The sequence below is a fragment of the Stegostoma tigrinum genome, chromosome 10, assembly GCF_030684315.1.
Source record: "Stegostoma tigrinum isolate sSteTig4 chromosome 10, sSteTig4.hap1, whole genome shotgun sequence".
NCBI lineage: Eukaryota > Metazoa > Chordata > Chondrichthyes > Orectolobiformes > Stegostomatidae > Stegostoma > Stegostoma tigrinum.
In genome coordinates this window covers 61,447,422-61,459,754 of record NC_081363.1, presented here as the reverse complement: position 1 = coordinate 61,459,754, position 12,333 = coordinate 61,447,422, and the positions used below count along the sequence as shown (strand labels likewise).

The 12,333-nt window shown below is 40.2% G+C and overlaps 1 protein-coding gene across 1 annotated transcript in view; it reads left to right on the top strand.

The window, feature by feature from the left end:
• scfd1 (sec1 family domain containing 1) overlaps positions 1-12,333 on the top strand; it is a 169,418-nt gene that overhangs the window by 133,072 nt on the left and 24,013 nt on the right. Inside the window, exons 21-22 of the mRNA XM_048538268.2 lie at positions 872-924; positions 2,515-2,548. Coding sequence (XP_048394225.1) covers positions 872-924; positions 2,515-2,548 — 87 coding nt within the window. The remainder of the gene's footprint in view (positions 1-871; positions 925-2,514; positions 2,549-12,333) is intronic.

Sequence of the window (12,333 nt, the reverse complement as noted above, 5' to 3'; positions counted from 1 at the left end):
GGATTGTCTAAAAAAGTTTGAATGCATTCCTTCTGGAGTCTGCCACATGTAGAGTCACAAATCTTGGCTGTACATCCCTTACCAGAGGGTGGGAACAATTGGAAAGTCTACTACTTTGCACCTGCAGTAACAGAACTCTGGGCAAACTGAGCATGATTACAGTTTTGGGAAGTCCAAATGAGAAGCAAACTTAACTTTTGTTTAAAATTATATCACTGATTATGGCAGTTATTCTGTATTTTTCATTTTAATTACTTTATCTCTAGCAATTAGTTGGATGAAGAACTTTTAAATTAGCCAGCAATAGAACAAGCCTTAGATTAATGTTTATGTTCTTGGCATCTAATAGAAATAAATTTCTTCTCAGATGTAATGAATATTTTAGTGATAGTTTGCTAATTCTACCATCTGTGGAACAAATTAAACATCCAAACATCAACTTACTGCACAGTATGTGGTTTCACAGCTAGTGACATGATCAATTCTCTTTTTACACATTGATGTCATGAATCAATGTATTATTGATTTTAAAGATTGGAAAAAATTTAAGTGGAAGTTAATGCTCAAAAATTTAAATATGAGCAGTTAATTGCACTGGCATTTCTGTGACTTCATAGTAATTCTGATCAAAATATATCAGCAGTTGCTCAACAGTTACTCAATCTGATTTTTTGATATTGTAGGGGTGTAATGTTTTGCCTGCTTCACTAGTCAGATGAAGATTATTAATGTGTACATCTTACACTTCCATATAATGCTATAATTTTGCAAAATTTTCTCCTCCATTCTCCACCACCCCCACCCTTCCCAAGCATTACTTTTATTAAGTTATTTCTAACTCTGATCTAAAACCCTTGATTTATTTTCATAGGAAACAGACGACTACAGATATTTTGATCCAAAAATGCTTCGTGGCAGTGAGAGGTAGGTTCAGAAAGATCAGCACATGTATTCAATATAGTATACAATGAGATGGATGTTATAAGTCAGTGCATTAGTGCAGTAGAAGATTTCTTTAGCCAGTTGTAAAACTGGTTGTGAAAAACATTCTCAGCAATTTGCAATAAAATGTGACTTTGCGATGTTTACTTTTCCCATGTAGCAGAACTTAGTCTCAAAGAGTGCTTCAGTCATAAGTATTCATTTTAAAATTCTATTCCAAGATTTATAAACTTCAATATTGTTTGATATTTTCCTTTTTCTTCAAGACACTTTTTTTTGAATAATTGCCTTGACCAGCACTAATATTGACCAATAAACATTTTAGAATTGTGTTGTCACCCACTGTTCATTTCATCTCTGACGGTGTCACTGAACTAATGAAGCAAATTTTCATCTTTTGTACACTAACAGTGCATCCCAAAATATTCAGAAATAAATTTTTTTCTCCCAGAGCATTAAAACCCCTTCCATAGTGGATTTCCCAGCGGATCAGTGGAGTAATTACCAATAAGTGTAGCACTCAGCCATACCATTGAGGCACGTTACCAGCTTACTGCCTGGCCTGACTGATTTTGTATGAGACAGCACTGAGAGGAACTATTGTTTGTGTCAGTTTGTCTTGGATTTGTGATACAGTCTTTAAAAAACAAAAATCAATTTGTTTTGTTCAGTATTATTTGATGTATTTGGAAGGTCTCAGTTTAAGAAGCTAGTTACATTATGATCTTGTTAATATGCTGTTTATATATTTATAGAAGCACATGTTAAAGTTATTGTGTAATTGCTAATCAGTTTCAATTAAAATGTTTACCCATCTTGTGTAACCTCAACGCCAGAACAGAATGGAAACAATTGTTCAACAATATTCACATGAATAAATTGATTTAGAAAGTGTTGAATTTTGCCATCATTTATCAAACTAAATTTAGGAGTACAATGAATGATAAACTGAATATTGTTGAAAAAGATACATTTTTTTCAAAGCCTTTTGTCTTGTACTCATCAAGACATTTTGCAAGAATACAAATGCAGAGGAAGACCAACATGTGTATTGCATGCAAATGCAGTACTAGAGGACAATGGGGAGGCAATGGCCTAGTGTTATCACTGGACTGTTAATCCAGAGACCCAGCTAATGTTCTGGGGACCCGGGTTCAACTCACGCCGTAGCAGATGGAGGAATTTGAATTCAATGAAGTACCTGGAATTAAGAATCTGATGACCACCATGAACCCTTTGCCAATTGTTGGAAAAACCCATCTAGTTCACCAATGTCCGTTAGAGGAAAAAAAACTGCCGTCCTTAGCTGGTCTGGCCGATATGTGACTCCAGACTCACAGCAATGTGATTGACTCTTAACTGCCCTCTGGTCAATTAGGGATGGGCAATAAATGCTGGCCTAGTCAATGACACCCTCATCCCGTGAATGAATAAAAAAAACATAAAGAGGAAATTTTAGTGTTACAGTATGTCTTTTCTGTAAAATGTATTTGCACCTCCCAGCATTTCATTATACTGGGTTTGTTCCCTCTTTACCATTCTGTCAATAATTTTGTTTGTCTGTTTTTGCAGCTCTGTTCCAAGAAACAAGAATCCATTCCAAGAGGTAAGTAGGCTATTTGTGGAATTTGGACACAGTGGACTAACTTTAAAAATTACCTTAATGAATTCTGACACACGCTGTGGGAATTTTGGAGAACCGTCAAGATAACTGAAATTGATAAGTGCCTGCAGCCACAGTGAAAATATTAAATTTCAAAACTGCAAGTAAAATGTCATCTCAATTGAAAAATGTTATTGCAAGGAAATATAGTTGGAATTTGATGCCAATTTCTCCTGCTATGACTGTTTGCCTATATTTCATTCTTCCATATGTTTCAAGATTTATTACTGTTTTACTCTGATACTTATAGTTGGTGATTGCACCAGTGAACAATGCCTTTCATCTACAGCTGTATACAAAATTGTAAAAAGTCAAAACTTAAAATAGCTATTCCTAATTCTGTTTTTAAAATCACCTCTCATCTGTCTATAGCTGCAAATTCCCAGGGTCACAGTTAAGCAGAAATTATCTTAAGATATAGGAGCAGAATTAGGCCATTTGGCTCATCAAGTCTGCTCCACCATTCTCCTGCCTTCTACCCATAGCCCTTGATCCCCTTACTAAACAAGAACCTGTTCATGCACTGAAACTTATATCTGATCACTGAAACTTTTACTAAACAAAATGTTTGTTGAAATTTCTAAATTTCCTCTGGAGCTGATTACCTTCACCCACTGATTCAGCCTATTGTTATCATGTATAGCATTGGCAGACGCATTGTGAAGGGCATTTTGGCTTTTAGTCCTTCTGATTGCAAAGGTGGGAAATGTCTAAAGTGTTTTGGATGTTTTGAGATTGTCAGCACTTTAGTTAAGTGATTTTTTTTTAAATCTCCTAAATTTAAATTTACATCAGTATACTCTGCATAACCAGAAAACTACCATGATTGGACTTGTGCATGCTGGTTGAGCTCTGTAAATAAACGGCCGTGAATTTTAGCATGCGTAACTGTGAAGTGATGCAAATACAGCAGTTTTGCAGTGCGAAGATATATATAAATTGCCTCAGTAGCAATGAGGTTGCGTGGGGGAATCAGCACAAGTTAGATGAAAAATTTCCAAGAAATTAAAAGTCTGCATCCAGAGATTTAGTGAAATATTTTGAATGCACCCTCTACACTGTTTCTGATGTTAACTGTTTTCTTCCTATGTTTGTCTAGAGCGAGTGTCCAGCTCTTTGCAGATTGCACCATAAGAAGGATGCTAATAAGCAGCTTAGAGAAAATAATTCTAGCAATTCTGTTAATACACTTTTCCACTCAATTAATTACCTACAAGAGGAAATTAGGTTTTCTCATTTGTAATACAGGCCACGGCTTAAAATGTAGTTTCATGACAGTAATTACACAATGGTTACTACCACAGCTACAGTTACTTTTATTTCATGTATCAACAATGCTGATGTTTTTTTTAATGAAAACTTATCATTTGACAACATTTTACACAACCTATGGTATTATGTTAGTGGGAATTCAATGAACCATGTGAACAGACCTTAATTTCCAGCATCCAACACTAAATTTGAAATTCTTTCTCTCTTTGGATCAGCCAAAACCAAATTATCACAGATAAATGATGAAATTGTCAAAGATACTTCTGAAAATGGAGGGAATGGCGGGGTGGGGGGGTGGGGGGGGGGGGGGGGGTGGCGGTGGCGGTGCTTGCACAGCTTGAGTTAAAGGCAGTTGGGGGGGACCAGCAAAAGAGACCTAGAAATATTGATTGAAGGTATGCCGTATTTTTATGGTGATCAGCGAGACCAAAGCTATTGCACTTAATGTTACCAAGTGTAATTAAGTAGTGTCAATAAATAAAACATCAGATTGTATGGTTCCGCTGTGTGTTGGACCATGGCTCTGCACAACCTCAGTCATCATAAAGATATGACCAGTTCTAAGATGAAGAGTTTTTGGTACAGGTTAAGAACAATATCCTTTCCAATTGAATGTTAGGAATGGACGTTTTGACCTAACTTGATTTAATGACAGCTGGCTAGGCTAATTGCACGGAAGTAGTAAAGCAAACTGACACAGGGTTTGCATCCGTGTACATGGTTTCCATAAATGTAACAAGGAATGATGTTTTGATTTGAAGAGAAATGGGCTAAGAATAGCACTGAGGATACCAGAGTCATGTGGATGGATAAGCTGTTTAGACAGTCCAAAGGAGAGTGCATAATAGAGGAAAATGGCATGGTCAACCGCTCAGAAAGTCCCAAACTTAGAGATAAAACAATCCAGGAAAAATTGGCTGAGGAGCTGACCCTCAGAAATGCTTAACAGTGTTAAGATGTGTCTGATAATTGAAGGAAAATGAGACCATTTGTGGACGAAATAGGCTCAAGTTAGCCCCTCTGATTGAGTGAAGCTTTTAAAATAATTTTGATAACATTAAAATGTAAATCTTATACAATACTGGACAAACATTGAGCAGGTTCAGGACCAAAATTAATAGATTTCTTGAGACTAATTGCATTGAGAGACCCGGAAATTGTGTGGAAAATTGGCTTTGATATAGATGATCAGCCCTGATGGAATTAAATGGTGGAGCAGGCTTAATGGTGTGAATAGCCTACTCCTGTGAGGGAGTTCCTAGGGAGTTAGAGCTCCAGTCTACACTTGTATTCGCGGCCCTTTGGTTTATTGAAATAGAACGTCCAGTGATTTTATGCAGGCATTCCTTTTTAATGGCCCTCACCCTATCTCAGCATGCTTTTAAAGTTTATGCATCAATGAAAGAATTTATAATTTTGGTTTATGTGCCTTTCTTATTTAATTTCATAATTTCTGTTTTTGTTTATTTTTGCTTCTTTTTGACTTTCTTCATATATTTCCCACATCATGCTTTTAAAGATTAATGGGATAGATGCTGTCGCAAAACAAGGTAAATGAACTTATAGCACAGGTTGAAATTGGCAGGTGCGATGCTGTGGGAATCACAATGACGTGGCTTCAAGGAAATGAGGGCAGGAGCTAAATGTCCAAGAATACGTATCCTGTGGAAAGCACAGGCGGATAGGCAGGGGGGACAGTGCTGCGTTGTTAGGAAAAAATGAAATTAAATTGATGGGAAGAAGTGATATAGCGTTGGAAGGCATAGAGTCTGTGTATGGGTAGAGTTGAGGATCCACAAATGTGAAAAAGGTCCTGATGGGAGTGATGTTCAAGCCTCCTAGCAGCCGTCAAGATATATGGCAGTAAAAAAATCAGGACATAGAAAAAGCGTGTAAAAAAGGCACTATGACAATAATCATGGGGAACTTCAATGTGCAGGTAGACTTGAAAAATCAGGTTGGTAGCTGACGTCAAGAAAAGGAATGTGTGAGATTTTGTTTTTTGAGCACTTGTGGTCGAGGACCCCCAACCCTTCCCCCAGCGAATATGTACTTCTGGATTTGGTGATGTATAATGAGACAGACTCATTGAGCTTAAGCTGAAGGAACCCCTAAGAAGCCATGACCATAATATGATAGCATTCACCCTGGAGTTGAGAGGGAGAAACTAGAATCAGATGTAACAGTATTATAATTGAGTCAAGGTAACAAAAAAATACATGAGACACGAGCTTCCGTAGCAGGGAAGATAGTGGAGTAGCAATAGCAGGTGTTTCTGGCGATAATTTTGGAGGTACAGCAGAGTTTTGTTTTTCCTTGTTCATTCACGGGAAAAGACCTTCGCTGGCTAGGTAGCATGTTATTGTCTATCCCTAAGAGTCAACCACATTGCTGTGGATCTGGAGTCACATGTAGACCAGACTAGGTAAGGATGTCAGTTTCCTTCCCTAAAGGACATTCGTGAACCAGATTGGTTTTTCCTGACAATTAACAATGGATTCATGGTTGTCATTAGATTCTTAATTCCAGATATTTGTTGAATTCAAATTCCACCATCTGCAATGGTGAGATTCAAACCCTGGGTGCCCAGAACATTATCTGGGCCTCAGGATAAATAGTTCAGTGATAATACCACTAAGCCATTGCCTCCCTTAGTATGTTTCTTCTTTGGGATGAATTTCCTAAGGGGAACACAAGACAACAATGGCTGACAGGGGAAGTCAGGAACAGCATAAAAGCAAAAGAAATAGTATATAATGTAGTGAAAATTGATAGCAAGCTTGAAGGTATTGGGAAGCCTTTAAAAACCAGCAGAAGATAACTAAAAAAAAATAAGCTTGGAGAAGATAAAACATAAGAGTTAGCTAAATTGTAATACAAAAGAAGATTTAAAGAGCTTTTTTAGACATACTGAAGGTAAGAGGGAGGCAAGAGGTGACATTGGACTGCTGGAAAATAAAGCTGGAGAAATAGTACTGGGAAGCAAAGAGATGGTACAGGAACTGAATCGGTATATGGCATCAATTTTCACAGCGGAAGACACTAGAGGCACATCAGAACTTCGAGAGTCCGGGGGCAGAGGTGGGCATAGTGGTCATCACGAAGGAGAAGGTGCTGGGGAAGCTGAAAGATCTGTAGGTAGATAAATCACCCAAATCAAATGGTTTACACTGCAGAATTCTGAAGGAGATAGCTGAAGAGATTGCAGAGGCATTGCTAGTGATCTTTCAGGAATCTCAGGATTTAGGCAGGGTCCCAAGGGACAGGAAAATGCCTCATGTAACCTGACCTCAGTCGTTGGTAACATTTTAGAGTCCATTATTAAGGATGAGATTGCGGAGTACTTGAAAGTGCATGTGTAAAAAAAACGTCCAAGTCCACACAACTTCATCAAGGCGGGGTCATACCTGTCAAATCTTTCAGGAGGTAATAAGAAATTAGACAAAGGAGAGCCAGTGAACATGATCTATTTCGATTTCCAGAACACCTTCGACAAGATGTCACAGAGGAGGCTGTGAAATCAGATAAGAGGTCATAGTATTGGGAAAAGGTACTGTCGTGGATAGAGGATTGCCTGACTGGTAGAAGGCAGAGAGTAGGGATAAAGGGTTCTTTTTCAGGATGGCAGCCGGTGACCAGTGGAGTCCCGCAGGTGTCCACGTTGGGACCACAACCATGCACGTTGTACATTAACAATATGGATGCAGGAACCAAGAACATTGTTGCTAAGTTTGCAGCTGACATGAAAATAGGTGGACAGACAAGTAGTGTTGAGGAATGGGGAGGCTGTACAAGGACTTGAATGGGCAAGGAGTGTGAGCACAGAAGTGGCAGATGGAATATAGAACATAGAACAATGCAGCGCAGAACAGGCCCTTTGGCCCTCGATGTTGCGCCAACCTGTGAAATAATCTAAGCACATCCCCCTATGCTATCCCATCATCATCCGTATGCTTATCCAAGGACTGTTTAACTGCCCCTAATGTGGCTGAGTTAACTACATTGGCAGGCAGGGCATTTCCAGCCCTTACCACTCTCTGAGTAAAGAACCTGCCTCTGACATCTGTCTTAGATCTATCACCCCTCAATTTGCAGCTGTGCCCCCTCGTACGAGCCGAAGTCATCACCCTCGGAAAAAAACTGTCACTGTCCACCCTATCTAATCCTCTGATCATCTTGTATGTCTCTATTAAATCCCCTCTTAGCCTTCTTCTCTCCAATGAGAACAGACCCAAGTCCCTAAGCCTTTCCTCATAAGACCTTCGCTCCAGACCAGGCAACATCCTGGTAAATCTCCTCTGCACCTTTTCCAATGCTTCCATACCCTTCCTGTAATGGGGTGACCAGAACTGTACGCAATATTCCAAGTGAGGCCGCACTAGCGTTTTGTACAGTTGCAGCATGACATCACGGCTCCGGAACTCAATCCCTCTACCAATAAAACCTAACACACCGTATGCCTTCTTAACAGCACTATCAACCTGGGTGGCAACTTTCAGGGATCTATGTACATGGACACCAAGATCCCTCTGCACATCCACACTACCAAGAATCTTTCCATTGACCCAGTGTTCTGCCTTCCTTTTATTCTTCCCAAAGTGAATCAACTCACATTTATCTGCATTTTACTCCATTTGCCACCTTTAAGCCCAATTCTGCAGTTTATCCAAGTCTCCCTGCAACCTGCAACATTCTTCCACACTGCCCACCACTCCACTGACTTTAGTGTGATCTGCAAACTTACTAACCCATCCACCTGTGCCTGCGTCCAAGTCATTTATAAAAATGACAAACTGCAGTGGTTCCAAAACAGACCCTTGTGGCACACCACAAGTAACCTGACTCCAGGCCGAATATTTTCCATCTTTTTATATAATGTGGGAAAGTGTGAGGTTATGCACTTTGGTAGGAAGAGTAGAGGCATAGACTGTTTTCTAAATGGGGAACGGCTTTGGAAATCTTAAGCACAAAGGAACTTGGGAGCACTAGTTCAGGATTCCCCTAAACTTAACATGGAGGTTAGTTGACAGTTAAGGCAAATACAATGTTAGCATTCATTTCAAGAAGGCTAGAATGCAGGAGCAGGGATGTTCTACTGAGGCTGTATAAGGCTGTAGTCAGAGCACATTTGGAACATTCTGAGCAGCTTTGGTGTGCTGGTGTTGGAGGGGATCCAAAGGAGGCTTACAAAAGTTATCCTGGGGATGAAGGCCTTGTCATATGAGGACAGGTTGAGTACTCTCAGTCTGTACTTTATGAAATTTAGAAGGATGGAGGGGCGTGGGAGGGAATCTATTTAAAAATTACAGAATGCTAAGAAGCATGGACAGAGTGGATGCGGAAAATTTGTCTCGAAAAGTAGGAAAGACAAGGACCAGAGGGCACAACCTCAGAGTGAGGGTGGTTCCCTTTAGAACTGAGGTAAGGAGGAATTTCTTAAGTCAGAGGATGGTTAATCTGTAGCACTCATTGTCACAGAGTGCTATGGAGGCCAGGTCATTGAGTATATTTAAGACACAGACAGATAATTCTTGATTGGTAAAGGGGCCAAGGTTATCGGGAAAAGACAGGAAAATGGGGTTGAGAAACAAATAGCAGATCAAACTTGATGGGCCAAATGACCTCATTCTCTTCCTGTATCTTATGGTGTTATTGCCTTTCTCTGGCAGTCCACGTGTCATAGTCCTTATTCTCACATGTTTCTCTCTCACTGTTCATCCAAGGTGTCTTTTTTAATTTTTAGTTTATTCTTGTCTTTTTCCAAAGAAAAGGTTTTGGGCTTTGTTGAATACCATTTTAAAAGTTTACCATTGCTGTTCTACATCACTATTTGCCATTACTGTTGTTTACTATCATGTTACTTTAGCTCCTCAAAAAATAGTTTTCTCCAAACGTATTCAGTGGCCTTTATCATGATCATGCCCTTTTCAATCCCTATCCCAAGCCCCATATCGTTTCGGTCACAATTGCTGAGATGTTCTCTACTTCTAATGCTCTGATTCATTTTCCTTTATTGGATCCTTAACTCTATTCTTTCTTGCTTGGCTTTTTACAAATACGGGAATAGAACATAAGAACATAACATAAATACATAATAACAAGGAGCAGGAGTAGGCCATCTGGCCCCTCGAGCCTGCCCCACCATTTAATAAAATCATGGCTGTTCTTTTTGAGACTCGGCTCTACTTACCTGCCCATTCACCATAACATAGAACATAGAACATTACAGCACAGTACAGGCCCTTCGGCCCTCGATGTTGTGCCAACCTGTCATACCGATCTCAAGCCCATCTAACCTACACTATTCCATGTACGTCCATATGCTTATCCAATGACAACTTAAATGTACCTAAAGTTGGCAAATCTACTACCGTTGCAGGCAAAGCGTTCCATTCCCTTACTACTCTCTGAGTAAAGAAACTACCTCTGACATCTGTCCTATATCTTTCACTCCTCAATTTAAAGCTATGCCCCTCGTGCTCGCCGTCACCATCCTCGGAAAAAGGCTCTCCCTATCTACCCTATCTAACCCTCTGATTATTTTATATGTTTCAATTAAGTCACCTCTCAACCTTCTCTCTGATGAAAACAGCCCCAAGTCCCTCAGCCTTTCCTCGTAAGACCTTCCCTCCATACCAGGCAACATCCCAGTAAATCTCCTCTGCACCCTTTCCAAAGCTTCCACATCCTTCTTATAATGCGGTGACCAGAACTGTACGCAATACTCCAAGTGCAGCCGCACCAGAGTTTTGTACAGCTTCACCATAACCTCTTTGTTCCGGAACTCGATCCCTCTATTAATAAAAGCTAAAACACTGTATGCCTTCTTAACAGCCCTGTCAACCTGGGTGGCAACTTTCAAGGATCTGTGTACATGGACACCGAGATCTCTCTGCTCATCTACACTACTAAGAATCTTACCATTAGCTCTGTACTTTGCCTTCTGGTTACTCCTACCAAAGTGCATCACCTCACACTTGTCTGCATTAAACTCCATTTGCCACCTCTCAGCCCAGCTCTGCAGCTTATCTATGTCTCTCTGTAACCTACAGCATCCTTTGTCACTAACCACAACTCTACTGACCTTAGTGTCGTCTGCAAATTTACTAAACCATCCTTCTACACCCTCATCCAGGTCATTTATAAAAATGACAAACAGCAGTGGACCCAAGACCAACCCTTGCGGTACACCACTAGTAACTGGTCTCCAGGATGAACATTTCCCATCAACTACCACCGTCTGTCTTCTTTCAGCAAGCCAATTTCCCATCCAAACTGCTATATCTCCCACAATTCCATTCCTCCGCATTTTTTACAATAGCCTATTGTGGGGAACCTTATCGAACACCTTGCTGAAATCCATATACACCACATCAACTGGTTTACTCTCATCTACCTGTTTGGTCACCTTCTCAAACAACTCAGTAAGGTTTTTGAGGCACGACCTTCCCTTCACAAAACCGTGCTGACTATCCCTAATCAATCTATTCTTTTCTAGATGATTATAAATCCAATCCCTTATAACTCTTAATTCCTTTACTGTTCAAAAATTTATCTGGCATTGCCTTAGAAACATTCAGTGAGGTAGCCTCAACCGCTTCACAGGGCAGGGAATTCTACAGATTTACAACCCTTTGGGTGAAGTCCTACAACTGCTTCCCTTTATTTTGTGGCGATGCCCTCTAGTCCTAGTTTCACCTGCTAGAGGAAACAACCTCCCTACCTCCACTTTATCTATTCCCTTCATAATCTTATGTGTTTCTATTAGATCTCTCCTCATTCTTCTGAATTCCAATGGGTATAATCCCAGTCCACTCAGTCTCTGCTGATAATCCAACCCTCTCAATTCTGGAATCAACCGAGTGAATCTCCTCTGCATCCCGTCCAGTGCTAGTATATCTCTTCTTAAGTAAGGAGACCAAAACTGCACACAGTACTCCAGGTGTGGCCTCACCAGGACCCTACACAGCTGCAGCATAGCCTCCTTATTTTTAAACTCCATCCCTCGAGCAATGGCAGACAAAATTCCATTTGCCTTTTTAATTATCTGCTGCACCTGCGATCCCACCTTCAGTGATTGGGTGTCCTTGTGCACGAAGTCTCTCTGCACAGCAGTGTGCTGCAATTTTTTACCATTTAAAACAGTCCATTTTGCTGTTATTCCTACCAAAATGTATGACCTCACACCTATCAACATTGTACTCCATCTGCCAGACCTTTGCCCACTCACTTAGACTATCTATATCCCTCTGCAGACTTTCAGTGCCTTCTGCACACGTTGCTCTACCACTCACCTTAGTGTCATCTGCAAATTTTGACGTACCACACTTAGTCCCCACCTCCAAATCATCTATGTAAATTGTAAACAATTGCGGTCCCAACACTGATCCCTGAGGCACACCACTAGCCACTGACCGCCAACCAGAAAAACACCCATTTACCCCTACTCTTTGCTT